General features: G+C 50.9%; 1 protein-coding gene across 13 annotated transcripts in view; it reads left to right on the forward strand.

The window, feature by feature from the left end:
• Positions 1 to 19,085, forward strand: part of LIMCH1 (LIM and calponin homology domains 1) — a 298,252-nt gene that overhangs the window by 142,580 nt on the left and 136,587 nt on the right. The window contains exon 1 of one of the 13 annotated variants that reach the window (XM_038555941.1): positions 10,600 to 10,806. The exons of 10 other annotated variants lie outside the window; for them this stretch is intronic. In XM_038555941.1, coding sequence (XP_038411869.1) covers positions 10,615 to 10,806 — 192 coding nt within the window. In that variant the 5' untranslated portion in view covers positions 10,600 to 10,614. Of the gene's footprint in view, positions 1 to 10,599; positions 10,807 to 11,258; positions 11,402 to 12,954; positions 12,988 to 19,085 lie in introns of those variants that run through there. 2 more of the 13 variants (XM_038555944.1, XM_038555943.1) reach the window with 2 other exon arrangements.

The following is a 19,085-nucleotide window of genomic DNA, read 5'->3' on the forward strand; positions in this document are numbered from 1 at the left end:
ACCAGTTTGTTATTGTGGTACTGTCATTTCTAATAAGAAAAGTATATTTGGCCTTGTCCCTTTCTAGCACAGAGCTCCTAAAGCCCTTGGAATTTCCTAAGCATTAGGAGCCACGGGAACATCTTTGTAATAATACTTGGTCTTTTATCACTGGTTCCTGAAATAGCTCGGGTTCAGGGAAGTTTGAAGGGGTGTCTTGTTATTCATTACAAGCCCCTTTCAACTACACCTGGCTTTATGTTAATGAGGTAACCACCTCATTATTGGGGCTTGGGAAGCCCCAGGGTTGGGGGTGTTGGTTGTCAGGGGAACCAACCAGGTGATCAGAGGGTTGTAACTTCCAGCTCCACCCCCAAACTTCAGGGAAGGGAGAGGGCTGGAAATGGAGTTCAGTCACCAGTGGCCAATGAAGCCTCCATAAAAACCCAAAAAAAGGGGGTTCTGGAGGGCTTCCAGGGTGGTGAACCCACAGAGATCTGGGGAGAGTGGCAGTCCCAGAACGTATGGAGGTTCTCTGCCCTTTCCCACATACCTTGTCCTATGTGGGACATATAGGACATATATGAACATATAGGACATATATGGACATATAGAACCTCCAACCTAACGTATGGAGGTTCTCTGTCCTTTCCCACATACCTTGTATTTTTTCATGTGGCGATTCACCCGTGTCCTTTATGGTAAACTGGTAAATATAAGTCCACGTTTCTCTGAGCTCTGTGAGCCAATCTGACAAATTAATCAAGCCAAAGTAGGGGGTCATGGGAGCCTCGGATTTCCAGCCCACTGATCAGAAGCACAGGTGACAGCCTGGCTTTGGGATTCCGACCTGAAGTCAGGAAGGGAGCAAGTCTCATGGGACTGAGCCCTTAACCTGCGGGATCCAACACTATCTCCAGGTATACGGGGTCAGAATTGAGTTAATTGCGTGGTGGTGTTGAAAACACACACGATAGAGTTATCCTGAGTCCCCCTGCAAAGACTTACCGAAGGGTAGTTAATTGCTACCCGTTTGTTAATGATTCCTGAACCTGCACATCTCGTCAAATGCTTTTCCTCTCCTACAATCACCTTCAAAACAACATTGCCAAAACCGAGTACAGTAGTCGGGGACCTGGCAAGAAACCAAGCTGTCACCCTCTCTCCTGCATCCCCTCGTCCTGTTGCTGTCCTAGATTCTCTCTTCCTCCGCTCATGTTCTTGTCTGTCTCCGTGACTCCAGCTCTTCATAGCCCTGACCCAAATCATCATCCCTCACCACATTTTTTTCTTCTGAACTCTGACCTCTTGTTCTGTTTATTGGACAGCTCCACCTCGGTGTCCTACCAGCACCACAACTTAACATTCAAATTAGACCTAAATGACCACTTGCACCCACCAATTTCCCAGTGCCAGTAAAGGCCTCATGGACATGCAGTCGCCCCCGTTCAGCCCTCAGAGGATTTGGCAGCTTTCCCCAGTCTGCTCGTCTGCATCTGCTTGGCCACTAGCCAAGGCCTCGAGGAGGCTTCATCCCTTTCCTGCATTATTACCGTCAACCCACAGTTCCTCCAACAGTATTCACTCTAACGCACAGTGCCTTTGCTCATGACACGTCTTGTGAATATGACACTTTCCCCCTGGATTTTCAACACAATCCTATTTGTTTATCAAGACCTAGTGGAAACCCACTTCCTTTGTAAAGCCTTTACCATTTACGGTGCCTGTGACCTTTTATTGTAGAACACAGTTAGCATTACTTAGTTTAGGAAAAATGGCCTAATACAGTAGAGAGGTAAAAGCCCTGTTGAAGTATGCTTCGGGGAGTAAGATTTTGAATAACCGTTGGTAGCAGTTTGAAATAGAAGGTGGGCCCACGGTTTAGTATTCATGTTAAGACATTGTAGCGTTAGTTAATCGGCCATGATCAGAGTCACCAACATGCATAATGGGTACAAACAACGTAAAATACTGTGTCGTAGTGATGCACTAAGAAGTCACAGCATCACCTGGATAGAAAGTCTGCCAAAGTATTTGGCCCGAATCCAACTCTGAGGAACAATCAATTAGACAAGCCCAATATGAGGGGACATACCGTGAAGACACCTCCTCTTCTCAAAAGGCTAGAAAAATGGTCACAGATGAAAGATGACCTAGGAGCCAGGCCAAAGGACGTGTGATCCTTGGTTGAGAAGCAGCTATGATAGACATTATTGGGACAATTGGAGGATTTTGAGTGTAGATTGAATATTAGATAAGATATTCTCTCTGTCTTGAACTTCCTGCATGTGGTAACTCTCTTGTCAGAGATAGTCGTGCACGCAGGGAAGCACTCTGGATGTTAGGAGGCGCTTAGGCTGACGTATTCAGGGGTGAAGTGTTGTAATGTGTATGCTAGTCCTCAAATTGTTCAGCAAGAAGAAATTTGTGTATATACTGTATAATTTTATATACACAAATAGTGGAGAAGAGAGAGCGAGAGAGTGAAAGGGAGGGAAGTTGGGAAATGTGGCAAAATGTTGGCTCTGGAGAAAGGAGACACAGTTTTCATGGTACCCTTCTTGCAGTTGCAAGAAGGGCTTGGAGGGCTTGAAAACTTGCAATATAAAGAGTTGGGGATGAAAAGACATTAGTTCTCTTGTCTCTTCCTGAGGGGTCAGGGTGGGAACCGCGCGTAAGCAGTGGATTTGGAGATGGCGAGGCCCCCGCGGGTTGCAGAGCCGCAGTCTCCTATGCGCGTGTGTCCGCCACATGGCATCTTCTTCCTCTCTCGTTGTGATGTCGGGAAAGGGCAGACCGAGCCCCCGCGCGCACCTACACACTTGCAGGCTGGTTCGAACTCGGTCGGGGGGCTGACAGCTCACTGATCACCGAGGGCTCCAGAAGTCCTCAGTGGCCGGGCCCGCAGAGACCCAGGAAGTGTGGCCAAAGGGGTTTTGAGGCCTGGAAGCCATGCCTCGGTGTCTTAATGGCCTGGTGTTGAGAAGAATCCATTAAGGTGGCCCAGCTGCTCGACTTGAAGATAAATGGAGAAGTGTGTTTTCACATAGCAATCCCAAATTACAAACACGTGCACATTCACAGAGGCATGAATAGGTGTGTTCTAGCCTCCGAGTGGAGCTGTGGTTACCAAGCATTCAGGGGTGAAGGTGTTAAAACAAAGTAGTTGAAAATGATTTCCTGGCAGGAATGCAGCAACCCTGGATCCGGGTCTGGGTTTCTTCGGTAACGATTGCTGACATATGAAGCCGAGGGGTGACCGCCTGCAGATGCTTGCATTCTTTTTTAGGTGTTAGTGATACTGCTGGCTCTTGCCAGCGAGAAAGATCTCGAATTTAGGGCTTGGCATACCAGAGACTTCTAAAAATGCTGCCCTTTAGTCTGCCAGCTTGTCAGGATTGCACAACGAGCCACATCCTGAAATGCAATTTAATGGTCATTAGAGATTGTGCTAAATTCTCTTTCATCCCAGAAATAGACGTTGTGGGAGAGACACAAATGTATGAAATCCTCGCTAACAATAGGAATTTGTGGATTAAACCTTCTCTTGCCCAGATTTTAATTGTAACTGCCATTGTGTGTGCGCGTGCGTGTCTGGACACGCACGCGCACACGTGTGAAGTATAACTGGCAAGAGATGATATTTGGGGATTCAGCCCTCGGGTGCCGAGCCTTTCTAGAGCCGTCATGACATACTTGCTTGATCTTGCACGTGAATCCATGAGGATGAAAGTGATCCGAGAAAAAGAGAATTTTACAGCTGGAGGAGGGGCGTCTTGGGGATATTTGTTTTACAGACGAGGACACGCGGGTCTATAGAGGAGAGCTCTCTGCCCAAGGTCACACAAAGAATAAATGCTGAGATGGGGGCAGGGCTTGGGCCACCCTCCTCCTCGGTTGTGTCACTCATCAATGCTTCCGGTTGGAAATGGGACACGTGTAAATGACAGGTTATTTTCCCTCTTACTGGAAAGAGGGGAAAGCAAAGACTTGCTTTTTAGGTTCATTTCTGTCCCCATCCCCACCCCCGTTCTGGGCCACTCTACCTTCAAAATCTCTTCCCAAGCTCTGAAGGGCTTCACTTCATGGAGTGTCTCTTTGCCTGATGGATGCTGGAAATTTGCCGGTGGCCGGAGCTCAGTACAAGATAGCAGGAATGAGGCCAGTAGAATTATCCCGCGCCCACCCGGACAACCCACTCATCCTTATTCTTTTGAAAGAGGATGTATTCTCCTTTAGTCAAAAGATAAAGATTTCAGATACAGCTGGAGCTGAGTTTCCTGAAGTGGATAAAAATGCAAGTTTCCATAAACCCTGTGGACTTTAGGAAGCTTTCAAAGTGTATCTGCTTTATTTTATGAGACTGATACCGGGACAGTTGGCGTTTCATCGCTCGAGGGAGGTCAGAGCAGGGGAAGAGATGAAAGAAGCCAGTAGAGATCTCCGCATTACGAGAAGATTAAAAATTTTGCTCTGGACAAAAGGTAAACATACGAAGCTGTTGAAAACCGAGTAGCAGTCGTGAAAAGCCCTTATGCAAACTTCATGATTTCAGCAAGATGACAACACCGTAAATTTGAGTCGCAGGTGTGTTGGGTGTCTGCCTGCCAAGGCCTGGTTCCCTGGATCCTACCTGGAGCCTGACTCTTGTGGGCTGTAGTTCATCCCGAGCGGCGTCTGATGTTTCAGCCTTATATCCTATGGTTCCTTTAGAACTTCTCGAGCATTCCCCTTCCCTTCACAGGCTGGCTTGCAGGGGTCCTCGGAAGAAGCCGGTCCACGTTCTGTTCTCTACCTCTGTTTCTCTTCCAGTTGAAGTTAACATTTTAGGCCAGGACGGAGGCAGAGCAGACCAAGCGGGAGGCCAGAGGTGTAAAGGATGTAGTGATACCACCCCACGGGGAGTACCTGCATGACAGGTACAGTGGCGGGTTCTCCTTAGTCTCGACGATTGCCCTGCAATATGGTCATTGCCGTATCTTTAAATATCCCAGAAAATAAAGGTGCAACGTTACCAGCTTTCCAGTAAATAAGAGACAGAGTTGAGATTTGTGCCCCGGTTTGCCCCAACTGGAGACCGTGCCTTTTCTACTGGATTGCACTGTGTCCTTTAGGCCTTGCCCCATGTCACTGAACCCCAACACCCCTGAGTCGCTGTTTTTGGACACGTCTATGGCTAAGGAGATCTCATGTGTTGCATCCCTCTCACTGAAGATTTACTGACTTTGCCAGATTGTGGCGGTGGCCCATTCCAAATATGGCTCTTCTAGTGTCAATCCCATGAAGTCAAGCTCCTGGCGGGGCAGGGGTGGGAAGCACACCTTAAGTCTCATAGTCAGTGAAGCGCCAGTTCAGCAAATGATGAAATAATAGACTAGAAATCTTTCCTGAAGTCTTTTGGAAGAATATCATAGAGTGATTCCATTTATATTGTGCAGCAGAACTTTCTAGAATGCCCTCCTCTCTTTCTCTCTGTTTTCCCCTCTTTACCGTGGGCAGGAGGTATTTTCACGGAGAGAAATGAATAGATCTTGTGAAGAATCTCAGCCAGGATGGAGTTTCACGACACCCTTTCCTTTATCCTCATCCCTGGCATGTCGGTCATGTTCTCCTACCACACGCAGAAGGAATGCTCAATTTGCTGCTTTTGCCGAGCCGAAGTAGGGATGGTGGTTAGCATTTTTGCAGGTTTGGGCACAATGGAGCACAGGCTGCAGGGGAAAACAACAACAAAACATGCACGGCCTCTGGTACCCAACCCTGCCTTTGGTCAAGTGGTAGAAGGTGAACCTAGGGGGTGCTCGGTTTATTTGACGGCCCCCAAGTCAGTGTGGCTTGTGCACTGCTGGTTGTAGCAGCCTCCACAGGTAGCTTCTAAAAAAAGTACAGATTGTTTCGTGCCCCTTATCTTCGCAAATAACTTTCTACGGCCGCCCATTGCATATGGGACATAATCCAAATCCCTCAGAAGGGCGTTTGCGGCTTTCCCTGAGCTAAGGTGGCATTCCAGGTTTATTTTCCATTGAATACATCACTCTGACGAACCAGGATGACAGCGCACGGGTGACCTGAACCAAGAGACTTGGCCATGTAGTGAATACCAGGTGACAGTGTGACCATTGATGAGAGCCATTCTCCAGTGAGTTGGACAGAATGAAAGGGAAATTGGATCCTACTGACGTGCTTGGATCAGACCAATGGGTTAGTCCCCATCTACACCTATTTTGAGTCCTTGGGAAGACCTAATAGTAGCTTTTTTTGGTTCTTCCCATCCATCCTATGATTATCCACTTTCTGATTTTCTTATTTGGTGAGTGTGCTAAATACCCATTACTGGGTGACAAGTTCCCCCCAAGACTTAGTGACTTAAAACATTCATTGTCTCATACTTCCTGTGGGTCAAGACTCTGGGCGTGGCTTAGGTCAGACCCTGGTTCAGCACCTCTCAGAAGGCTACACTCAAGGAGTTGGCCAATGTCATGCCAAGACTTGACTAGGGAAGATTCTGCTTCCAAGCTCACTTACGCGGATATTGGCAGGATTCAGTTCCTTGCAGGATGTTGGCCAAAGCCATCTTCAGTTCCTTGCCTTGTGGGCCTGCTCACATAAAACAGCTCACAAAGTGGCAGCTCATTTCATCAGAGGGAGCAAGCAAGAAGAACCAAAGAGAGAGAGAGAGAATGAACAAGATGGGAGTCATGGTCCTTTGTAACCAAATCTCGGAAGTGACATTTCATCACTTCTACCATAGTCTATTCATTGAAAGCAAATCACAAAAAAAAACAAAAACAAGATAAACTAAAAGCAAGTCGCTAGCGCAGCCCACGCTCAGGGTAGATCACACAAGGACGCGTTCGCAGGAGGAAGGGTCGCTGGGCGCTATTCAGATGCTGCCTCCCCAGTGAGTGAGATGGTTACGTTAATCTATTGAGAAATCAGGGCATAGATTTCCGGTTTTCCTGATAATGCATCTCCTATAGGACTTTAAAGATAACACTGTTTCCCTCGGACCCCCCCCCTTGCCTGCCATTTAAGGCCTGTCTTCCGGTTTTCCTTTGCACGTATGCGCCAAAGAGTGATGGTTTGCTCTCTCTCGCTTTCCAACTGAAAATCTACTCGCGACTCAAGACGTAATTCCTGCCTGTCAGGAGCTCACCTCCTGGGAGACAGACGCACAAACAAGGTCTAATAAAGGTAGGGGGTGCGATGTTAATGAAATAGAACATGCGAGGACAAACAAGGGGAAAAATATCTGAGATGAAGAGCTTTGGGAGTTGTGGGATCTGAGCTGGGAGTGAGGAGCACCAGAGTTGGAGGAAGGACATTCTTGCCTCTGGGGTTGGAACGAGAAAGGTTCGGGGCCACGAGAGCCTGGGTCTTGTCTGGGGGTGGCTGGTATTTGCACGTGGCCGCGGCTGGGCCCTCGGGTCCCTGGGAGACATCAGTGCTGTGGAAAGTGGACGAGGACTAGTAGGTTGAGACCAGAGAGGCCACCTGGAGGCGCTGGGACATGTTTCTGTGCATCAGAGACACTGATCACAAAGGAGTCCCGTGTTCCGGACAACTGTGCCGGCGACGTGAGGAGCAGGCTGTGGAGAGAGGCAGCGGCGGGGTCAGGGGTGGATGACGAGATGGCGAGCACCTAGATCTTGGTAGAGGCGGCGGGAGTGGCGGGGAGGAGGCAGGATTTATGTTTCTGTGTTTCTCCCTGAGTGTAATGTCCTCAATTAGAAGACATTTTGTGCAGGATGACTGATTGGAGAAAAGCTACCGGGTGAGTTACGGCACCGCGCGGGGACGGCAGCGAGGGAAGATGCATCTTTATCTCGGAGGTTAAAAAAAAAAAAAAAAAAAAAACGTGCCTTGTAGAGCTGATGAAATACGGTAAGCGATCTGGGGAGGACGGCATCGGCGTCTGGGACGCAGACGACCCGGAGGATAATGATGCCGTTGATGCGAGTCGCGGGCCCGCGGCTGGGAGGTAGGTTCCGGGAGCCCGGATGATCTGCTCCTGGCCATCCCGAGTCGGTCGTGTCTAGGAGGCCCTCACTCCGCACAGATGGCTGGCACACAGCTGGAAATAGCAGGATTGGAACTCAAGGAGAAAGTCATTGCACGGGGTTGGTGCGTGGCTGGTTGTGAGGTTGGGTCCCGATGCTTAAGCGCATGTGAAGCGAATCACGGCTTTCTCCAAAGCCGCGAGCTGTGAGGCCTTCCCCCCACGGTGGAGCCTCCCCCCGGAGCGTGGGCCGTGTGCGGGGACGCGGGAGGAGCAGGTGCGGCAGTCGGCTTGTGACCACGGGGCCCGCACGCGGTGCCTGGACGATCGGCGGCTGGGCCAGCCCCACATCCTGCCCCCCCCGGACCCCCAGGATGAGGAGGGCGGCCGCGCCCATCAGCATGGCAGGAGGTGCATGCCCAGGAGGCCAGGGCCCCGCGGTGGTAGGTGGCGGGCACCCTGCCGTCTGCCCCACTCCTTGCAGCTCCCCGGGCCGGGGCTACTGTCCACCATGGGCGCAGGCACGGCCGCTTCTGAGCCCTGGGGTCCTGACCTCTGTGCAGCGGGAGGCCCTGCTCAGCCCACGCCGCGGGAGGCCGGCCGGACGCTTGCGATCCCGTCTCACGTGTCCTGGGTGCCTCGGCCAGCCAGCCAAAGCCTCCTGTGCACCACAGGCTATTTTTCCAAGCTGGTTTCCAGGATTATTTGGTGTCCGTGCCGAGGTGGAAGGTTATATATAGCACGGCTGCAGGGCTTTTTTGCTAGTTTTTGGTTTCTTTAAATTTTTTTTTTTTTGCCTTCCTGTCCCTGAAAAAAAAAAAACACCAAAAAAAAAAAAAAAACCCACCAAAAAAAAAAAAAACAACCATCACCACCAAAAACCCATTCTTTAAAGAAAGAAACCACTTGTTTTCCCTTATCTATCATTGGACAGCGTTTGGGAGTTTGTGACATTACATCAGTTCCTCACTTTTGTCCCCCTCAGGAACAGACCTTCAATTAGGAACGGTGAGGAAAGCATATATAATAGCAGGAAATACTTATTCCAGCCTGAGTTTTACTTCTTCTATTTTTTTTTTTTTTTTTCTCCTTCATGGCCCTAGCTTAACTCAAGAAGAAATTTGGGAGGAACCAAGTTCTGGCTCCCACTCCAGACCGGGGGCCGTAGGGATTTTGTTGTTTGGCGGCAGGAGAAAGTGCCCCCGGGCTCTGGAGCGTCGCGTGGCTCGGCGAGGCTGTGCGAGGCTCACCCACGACTTCTCCCCAAAACGAGCCGTAATCTGAGGTTGTTTTTGCAGGAAGTTTGCCTTGGCAAGCGTTTCAAAAGAACCCGCTAGACACCTCTCTCGTAATTAGCTGGCTTCCTGCTGGGCTCCGAGGTCTCCCCTCATCCCGGTGGGTCCGAAAATTAGCCTCGAAGCCGGTCATTCTCGTCCCAGGAGAGAGCCTCGTATTTCCGAGTCGGTTGATATTTAATTCATCATCGGTGGATAATTTGTTGATTTTTTTTTTACATAACTTTTTTCTTCTTTTTTTATTTATGATAGTCACACACACACAGAGAGAGAGAGAGAGGCAGAGACGTAGGCAGAGGGAGAAGCAGGCTCCATGCACCGGGAGCCCAACACGGGACTCCATCCTGGGTCTCCAGGATCGCGCCCTGGGCCAAAGGCAGGCGCCAAACCGCTGTGCCACCCAGGGATCCCAATTTGTTGATTTTTTTAATCGTTGGTATTCAACTCTGCTTAGTTTCAAGTCTTGATTTGCGTATTTTCCCCGTTTATTTAAAAAAAATGAGAAGATGGCTAATCGGGTATTACGAGGGTGATGCTTCGGCTCCGTGATCCTCCTCCTTAAAACCTATTGCCCCCGTCCAACCACGAGGGAAATATCAGACAAACCCAAAACGCCGTGCCAAACCCCGACCGGAGCTCCTCCTAACCGTCAGGCCGTCGATGAGAGGAACGGCCGAGACGCAAGGCCAGTCCACAGGTAGTTAAGGAGACGGGACAACTAAACACCATGTGGTGCCCTGGATGGGATCTTGGAACGGAGAAAATACACGAGGGAACAACCGACGGAATCCAAATAAAACACTGCGTTTAGCTAAAAGTCGGATCCCAGCGTTTTTGTTCATTAACTGTGATAAATGTACAGCACAGCAGCGTCAGAGGTACCGTGTGGGTCGTTCTGGAACCGTCTGTGCTGTCTTTGCAGTTCTCTGTGAACCTAAAAACCATCCTGAAATAAAAAGTTTACTTTAAAAAAAAAAAACAGAATGGAGATAAAGACAAAATAGAGCACGATACACAGAAACTACAAAAACAGGCAAAGCAGCATAGGAGTTATTAACAAATACTGGATGTCAGCCTAACATTTGATGTATGGGCCTCAATAAACTGCCCTATAGCAGGGAGCCCGTTGGCCCATCAATCGAACAAACTTTTATAAATGATGAATTGGTTGTAAACACTGTGTTTTACGGCATTTGAAAACTCCAAAACGGTAAATCCGTACACGTGAGGTTTCTGCTCACACATTTCAGGATCCCCGTTTTTAGAATCTGCACAAAGACACAGTTCATGTCCTTTAGGGAGGTTTCATAAAAAAAAAAAAAAAAAAACAACAGGTGGGAAATGGGTTCTGCAGTAGCACGAACAGTCATCACCATAAATACTCGGGCCTCGGAACGCTACCAGCGGAGGGCTGTAAACACATCAATCACCAGCCGTGCAGAAATTCCGTTCTCAGCTGTCATCTCAGTTTCAGCCGCAAAGATTAAACGCCTGCATTTGAATTCAAAGCACCGCACGGATAGGATCCACGGAGTGAGTTCACCGGCTTCCTTATCTGTCGGAAGTTGGGGTTGGTGAATCTCGCCCGAGCTTTGCGGGACTGCTGCGCTGACGTCTGTGTGACACGCGTCCCTGAGGTGGCGGGTGGCATGCCTGGGTTTCCGGCATCTGTGCTTATGGCTGAGGCTCGTGGCTATCACGACGCCTTTAGGGTTTCAGAAACAGACTCAGAGAGGCAGGGCCTGCCTGGGGTGGTGCAGCTCCTGTGTGCCAGGGCCAGGCTGCGGCCTCCTGCCCGGGGTCCTGCGGGCGCCCGCCCCATGGCCAAGTGCCCCGCGGAGCTGGCGCTGGAGCATCTCCACCTCCTGGGGAGTCTGTTCCCGTCCCCCGTCCTCCGAGGGAGCAGAATTCTCCGCCTCCCTCCCCCACTAGGTGTGGCAATCACGCTCCCTTCCAGTAAGTTCCCTTTCCCTGCATCAGCACTTGGGCCGCTGCAGCCTGCTGGGCACGGCTGGCTGGGCGGCGGGGAGAGGGGGCGGGAGGGCACGGCCGGCTGCGTGCGGTCGCCGGGGAGCCGGACACATGCCCGGGCCACGTCCCCGCGCGGGCAGGCGGGAGGACCTCAGGGGTAAGTCGGAGCCCCAGGGACTCAGGATTACGGGGTCGGGGATACGGGGGGAGGAAAGGCGCTTGTTCGTGACCACTCGGTTAAAAAAAAAAAGTTCCTTTTGATACAGTCAGTGGAGTGGCTGCGGCAGCAGCAGGGCTCCCGTCCCCCGAGCTCTCCGTGTGCCCTGCTCTCCTCCTGCCTGGCGCTTTGCAGGAAGCCTTTTTTTTTTTTTTTTTAAATATTCTAAGGAAAGCACTATTTTATCTTTGGGGATGGGCTGTGGAGGACGCACAGACACCGAGTTCAGTCCTAAGAAAAGAGGGTTTTTTTCAAGAGTTTTGTGAACTCGCAGCGAGTCTGCTGCACCTGAGAGCATGCCCCCGGGGCCCGGCGTGCGTAACCGCGTGTGGGCAGCGCTCCCCAGGGCCCCCAGGCGTGCTCTTCCTCTGTCACCTGCACCTTTGCTTTCTAAAAATTTCTGTTTCTTGAAATGGGGGAGGGGGAAGGACTGAGAAAAGAGGGGGGTGGGTGTTTAAGGGGGCAGGTCGGGTCCAGGGGCCGCCCCCGCCCAGCCCTCCTGCCACCTGTGGCTCAGGGCCACGGGGGTCACCGCAGCAGCTGGCTGATGACAGCGGGTCAGGCCTGCATGGCCGCCACCGCCCAGGGCCCCGGGGAGGACGCTTCCCCCGCCAGGGTCGTGAGGCCGTGGCGAGAAGCTCGCAGCGACAGCCGGCAAGTCCCTGCGGCCCAAGGATTCCTCCTGCAGCGCTGGAAAGTCTATTTTTATCACCTCTCTTCAGCCAGCTCCCTGTCTGTTCCGTGGCCGAGTGGCGGTGCCTCTCCTGGGGGGCCCGCGGCCCGGGGGTGGGGCCTGCTCCGGTGGCCCCCTTGTGTGCAGGCCGGGCCCAGCGGCTCACTTGGAGGCCTGCCTGGGGCCGGGGGTGGGGGGTCGGGCCTCCTGCCTTGCAGGGCAGTTGCGTGCGGGGCAGCGTGAGCTGCAAGGTCGGTGCCCCTTCACCCCTCTGCCCCCCGCTTGCCTTTTGGACCCTGAAGCAGGACGTGGAGAGGCTGCCAAGGGGCCCGAGACACCTGTGTCTGTGCCCTTGGTCGTGCTCGCACGTCTGTGCCGCCCCGGCTGCGGCCCAGGGCCGCCTGCTCCGTCTTGCTGGAGCTCGAGGTGCGGGGGGAGGACTGTTTCCGGGAGGCCTTTGAAAGCTAGAGAGCGAGGAAAGAGGGATTGTTCCTGAATTTCCTGGTCCAGCGGACTCGGCGTGCTCGGCGTCGGAGTGATGAGGCAAATGGGACAGGAAAGCAACAGGAGCGCTGACTGTGACCCACCAACAGCCCTCCTGGCCATTGGGGGTGTTCTTGGCGTCTGGCATACCATAGGCGCTCAGTTAAGGCTTTAATGATCGGGATGGCCAGGCCCAGCTGTTTCCCGGGGGGCCGCGGGCACGGTCATGTGTGCAGCCTCGCGGCATCTTGGGTTTGCAGCCCAGCCGGGGGCTCTTTGGCAGGTTCGTGACGTCATTTGAGGCCTCTGTCTGCTTGTCTGCGAAACGGGAGCAATACAGTCACTCCCTTGTATGCTCCTCCTGAATCAGGTTAGTTAATAGGTAAAGAGCCTAGAATTTTTCCTGGGATGTGGCTCCAGGTATGAAGAGGAAGAGAAGCCGGAGAAGGAGGCAGAGGGGAAAGAGGGATGGTTATTGGGACGAATGTGGGGACTTCTGGGGTCTTGGCCCTCCCTTTGGGTTCAGCAATTAATTCCCTTAAGCCACGATTTCGGTGATTTACAAACCCGCCTCTGTTTGGTACAGAAAATAACTTGAGAATAAAAGAACAGAGTTTAAGGGGGAAAAGAGATTACTTCTAAGCTATCGACAAGTGGCTGTTGAGCTCCCGCCGTGTGCCAGGTACTGACCTTAGCGTTGGCTGCTCCACGTTGAAACAAGCCCAGTCGCGGGGCCGGGCCAAGCTGTGGGGCGTGGAGGCCTCAAGGGCTCGGGAGGCTCAGCAGCTGCGCTCCGTGGCCCCGTTACCGCCACCGTGGATGAGGCGTCGGTGGGCAGGGGGACCCGATGGCCTGTGGGGTTGGGAGCGAGGATGGTTGTCTGTGCCGCAGCGAGGAACACGGGTGGGGAGTGAGGGACTGAGACCAGGTGGTAGAGATACCCTCCCAGCGAGGCCCGGGGTCCCCCCTGCGCGACCCTGAGGGTGGGGGTGGTGGGGGTCCTCCTGCCCTTGCGGCCCCCGGGCCCTCACGTCTCCTGGAACACGTGAGCAGCTTGTCTCCGTCGGCCTTGCCAGGCCGCAGATCGGTCTCGTGCTCTAACTTGGAGAAGCGCCCTTTGCCTTGCGGCTTTGGGGAACCCCAGTGGCGTCTGTCCCGGACCCCATAACCGCGGCCGGTATGTCCTGGCCCCATAACCACTCGCTGCCTTGGCCAGATCCGATGCTGCGTGACCGCTTTGTCCCCAGGGGCCCCTGGTGTGCATGGGTGGGGTGGCCCAGGAGCTTCGCCGGGCTCTTCCCCTGCGCCTTCCTTGCTCCCCGCGCTCCGTTTCTCCCACAGCGGCTGCATTGCAGGGAGCAGGGGACACGCTCCGCGGGGCTCTGCTCGGGCCTCTGGGCTTGGTTCTGTGGGGGCGGCGGTGTCCGCGGGGGCTCTGCGGGCAGTGCTGGCGATCGAGGCTGCTCAGCAGAGGACACGGCTGCAGTGTCCCGGAGGTACCCCGTCCCCCCAGAGCCGATCCCAGCACCGACGACGTGGGACATCCCAGGCTGGGGATGGCCCACGGAGAACGCTCCACCCCGGGGGGTGGGGGGGGCTCCGCTGCCTCAGTTTCCCTTTCCCCCACTGCACGTCCTAGGATCCCCACCCGGCCCTGAGTCCGCTGCAGCCTTTTCTCAGACGCTCGCATTACGTCTTCCTCCTTTCTGCTTGAATTCTCACTCCCAGAATAACTAACCAGCCTCGGCAGTGGCTAACGTATTGATTTTATCCAGATCTACTGTTGCTGCATTTTGCTTTTAGAAACATGGAGAAGCCTAGGAAATTCTCAGATATACACAGATCTCTCTCTCTCTGTCTCTCTCTCTATATATATATACCTATTTCCAGAAGCTGACCTATTTTCTCCGTTTCTCTCTTGTTCCTTTCCTGTAAAACAAATATTCGTAAAGTTCCTTGCCACGTGGATGTTTCCGTTGTCTCCAGAAATCCATCTGTTTTGCTTATACGCATGAACTCCAATACAGGGGACAGAAGGACAAAAAAAAAAAAAAAAAATCATAAAATCTTAATGGAGTCTCACACGACTGCTAAAGAATTAATCCGTTTTGAGGTCGGCAAAGTCAACCACCAAATATGACGCTCCAGGGATCAGCTGACCTTCAAGAAATAATTAGTGGTCTTATCTTTGGCACCATTGATATATTTTTTGGTGCATGACATGTTGAGCTGATGAAAGCTAAAAGCTGTCGCATGCGAGGGAGAAAGGACTGGGTCCAAGGGATGCAAGTGTTAATTCTGCTGGATCCAGCCCTTCCTTCCCCAGTGAAGGAGCATTTGTTCCTAAGACGCCTGACGTCCTTCAAGCACAAAATGTCTAACCAGGCTAAAGATATTTAGTTTTTTACTAGAATATACCTGCTGTATATTTTCATGTATTTTAATAGAAATATTTTAACTTATGTTTAAAGATTTAGATAGGGGATCCCTGAGTGGCTCAGTGGTTTAGCACCGCCTTCGGCCCAGGGTGTGACCCCGGGGTCCGGGATCCAGTCCCATGTCGGGCTCCCTGCATGGAGCCTGCTTCTCCCTCTGCCTGTGTCTCTGCCTCCTTCTCTCTCTTTCTCTATGTCTATCATGAATAAATAAATAAAATCTTTTAAATAAATAAATAAATAAATATTTAAATATTAAAACTGTAGAACACACGGAATAGGTTTAGTATGACATTAGGGACGTTTCTGAGCTACCGCATTGACCGACCGTGCCTTGCCCCTAAGACAACTTGGATTTTAAAAAGTCGGACTTTTCATGAAATCCACTCAAACGAAACAGCACAGCAGGTTTGATGGATGACGGTTAACCTTTGGGTCCATCGGACCCAGAAGGGAGCTTCCCGCCTTCCCTTTGCGCACAGGGCTCAAGGCCAGCACAGCGTCCAGGAGGCTGCGGGACATCCTTGTCATCATTCTGTGTGCGTTACGGGCAGGATTAGCGGGACAGTAGATGAAGGGATGTTGTCACCATCTCATGTTCCCACCCATGTCTGTGTCCACCCCCACAGGCCCCGGAGCCCCAGAGGAGTGCCCGGCTCCGGGGGCCCCATGTCTTGGCCAGCTTTCTGATGAAAACACAAAGGCATCTCTGTGTCGTGCTTTTATGGAGCGCATATGGTGTGTATTTATTTTGTGATAGGTTTTTATCACTCGGTAGGAAGATGTTCCTGCGTCTGAAGTCCGCGATCACTCTCCCCATCCTTTCACAGATCCTGGTAGTTTCCTCAACATGGGTGACGAAGTTAGGGGGCACGCTGTGGGAACACTTCCTCTCTAGACGATTATTTCTATCTTTGTGTCTGAAATTCAGCCCTTGTGGCCACAGACGTGCTTTCTGGGCGCAGATAGCGTGATGGACTCTGGGTCTTGTGTCTCTGACTCCCCTGCTGAGCCCCAAGCCGTGATTACACTGGATGCTCTCTGTGTTATGCTTTGGCTGCTAACGGGCCAGCCGAAAGATAAAATGCTCTTAAATAAACCTATGACCCTTTTGAAAACAAATAGAGCTGTTGAAAGAGTTTAAGAAAAAGAAAAAAAAAAAAAGAAAGAGTTTAAGAACATAGTGTGACTCCTTGAAAGATCGTCAACATTCTTGAACCCTTTGACTGAAAATGGATTTTCTTCTGTGTGTGTGTGTGTGTGTGTGTGTGTATATACTTGAAATTTATTTAAAAAAAAAAAAAAGGACCTCAGAACCTCAGTAGCAAGATATCTGGAGCCTTTTGTGTTCTTAACCTTGCAGTGTTTTTCTTGGCAGGACTTGAAGAAGACTTGGCTGCCGTCTGTTTTCTGCTCCTGTTGAGGGGAGCGGCTGGAGGGGGAGACGGGGGTGGCAGGGACAAGCCTGCAGAGGAGCATGAGCTGCAGGTGCCGCCGGGGCCAGATGCTTCCCTACTTATTCTGTTGCCTTTGCCCTGCTCCCCAAGGCTGGGTCTTTCTTCCCTTGTTATGTTTCCTCGTGGGTCTCCACCGCCATGGGGCTGGAGTCCGCCCGGGACCACACACACCCTCCGTGGCCACCAGGTTCATCTGTGGACCCAAGACCTGCCTATGCCACTGGGGTAGCTGCACGTCCTTAGGAGCCGCATTGCTGGGTGCTGAGACAGCTGGCTGGAAGCGCATGGGCCTTGCCGCCGTGGGTTTAGCTCTCTGTGGGACTCCCCACATGGCCTGACTCACCCCTTGGGTTTTTGGTCTAAACCCCGGCTGCCAGGTAACGAGGATGCGGTAATCTGAACTTGTCTGTCTTCCCTCTTCTGTCTTGTTTCCATCCTGAGAACAGCTGCTCCCAGCTGGCCCAGGCCTGCGGGGACGTTGGCGTCGCGACACAGGATGCTCTACTCCTCTGTGCAGCCTCAGGGTTAGCACCAGTCTAGGGGTGGGGAACAGGTTTGGTTCATCATCCCAAGTCATAGCACGTCGTGTGTTGCAATGCTGGGAGCGACTTGGAGGTATTTTTAGCCAGATGAAATATTTTGATGCATATCCGTCACCTGAAATTTTTCCCAGATCTGCTATTTGTACCTTCTTAGCAACTTCACAAAGGGGTATTGTATTTGAGTCGGAAGAGAAAAATATTTTTATTTCCTGCCCTTGAGGTTGAGTGGAATTGATAAAAAGCGTCAAGGCTCTTTGAGTTCTGGATCTACCCCGCCCCCCCACACACATACACACAAAAACATTATGTAAGAAAGAACTTGAGTGGCTTTTTTTTTTTTTTTCCTGTTTGTCAGTATGAGGAGGGGAGTCACCGCAGAACGCGGTAGGCGGATCCTTGGCAGGAACGGAAAACAGAGAGCTTTGCTAGGAAAATCATAGCAGGAGCGATTGGACGGCTCTGCCATCCAAGTCACAGCGACCTTGACTGATGGCTTCCAGTTCTCCCTCCGCAGGTTGATTCAAAGGCTCATCGACTCGCATGTATTCCCGGACGCTGTGTTCTATAAAATGGTTATTTGACCAACAGATGAGTGAGTGATAGTGTCTTTTGGTTGATCAGAAAATGTCCATGAAAGAAGTCACAGGTTTGCCTTTTCAAAAAGTGAAGTAAACACAGAGCTTATGTACTTACGGGGTTGGAAGACGGGGTGACACGCTTGGTCGGGATTATCCATTTCATCTCATAACTTACTTGGCATTTTAATTCTGGGGGCCACGGTTTTGGTGGCCAGCAGCTGTTCTGTTGGTTAAATTTGCCAGCATGAAGTACTAACCACGGACTTTACAAAAAAATAAATCATCCCTGCTTGGCCTACCTGCTTATTCATTCACCAAGACTTTCCAGACTTTGCCAGTAGATCCGTAAACAGACATCTGGTGACGTTGTTGTCGATGCGTAGAAGCCCACCTCCTCTGCAGAGTAGAAGGAAGCCCTTGCTTTTCTCTACTTTTTTTTTTTATTTCGTTTTTTAATAAAAACGAAAAAAATTTAAAAAAAAATTAAAAAAATAAAAACGATCCCAGGAGACATTGTCTTTGTTGTTCTGTTACAATCGTTGTGTCCATGGAATGAGACCCACCTGTTGATTGTCTTTATTTCTTACCTTTCTCCAAGCTTAGGTCCCTTTTAACACCCTTCATTTAATTTCTTTGCTCCGGGCTCTTTCGGGCACTTTCTCACAGCTTTTCCTTGCCCGGTTTCACGTTCCACTGGCACAGCACTCCGGACAATCAACAGGTTGCTTCCTATCACGGCACTTAAACAATAGTGAGCTTTGGTGCAGTTGGAGCAAAACTCGTTCTCCGGGGTCGACTCCGTTCTTCCTCAACTCAACCCCATGTTCTGTTAGCCACAGAAAGGCCAAGTGTTTCCGCCCACCCCACCCCACGGTCATTCCTCTGGATCGTCACCGTAGGTGTACCTCCCTGTCAACGTGGGTCTTTAATACAGAGACAGACAGAGCTTTGCAAATGGACTTTTTCTTCATCCTTCTTCCTAGTGTTACCATCATTTATTTATTTTTTATTTTTTAAATTTTTTTATTTTATTTTTTTTATTTTATTTAAGTATATTTGCCATGTAATGTATTAGTTTCAGGTGGACAACGTAATCATGCATGACGTGTGTATATTATGAGTCAGCACCACAATAAGCCTGGTTACCTACCATCTGTTATCACACAGAGTTTACAGTATTTTTTTTCCCGTGATGGGAGATTTTAAGATCTGCCCCCTTAGCAACTTCCAAATATGCAATAGAGCGTCGTTAACAGTAGTCACCATGCTGTCCATTGTATCTCTGGGACTTATTTATCTTATAACTGGAAGATTAGATCTTTTGATTCCCTTCACCCATCTTGCCCACTCCCCACCCCTGCCTCTGACAACCGCCAATCTTGTTATTATTACTTTTTAAATATTTATTTATTTATTTTAGAGAGATGGGGTGGGGGCCGAAGGGGAGAGAAAGAGA

This window comes from Canis lupus, chromosome 13 (genome assembly GCF_011100685.1).
Source record: "Canis lupus familiaris isolate Mischka breed German Shepherd chromosome 13, alternate assembly UU_Cfam_GSD_1.0, whole genome shotgun sequence".
NCBI lineage: Eukaryota > Metazoa > Chordata > Mammalia > Carnivora > Canidae > Canis > Canis lupus.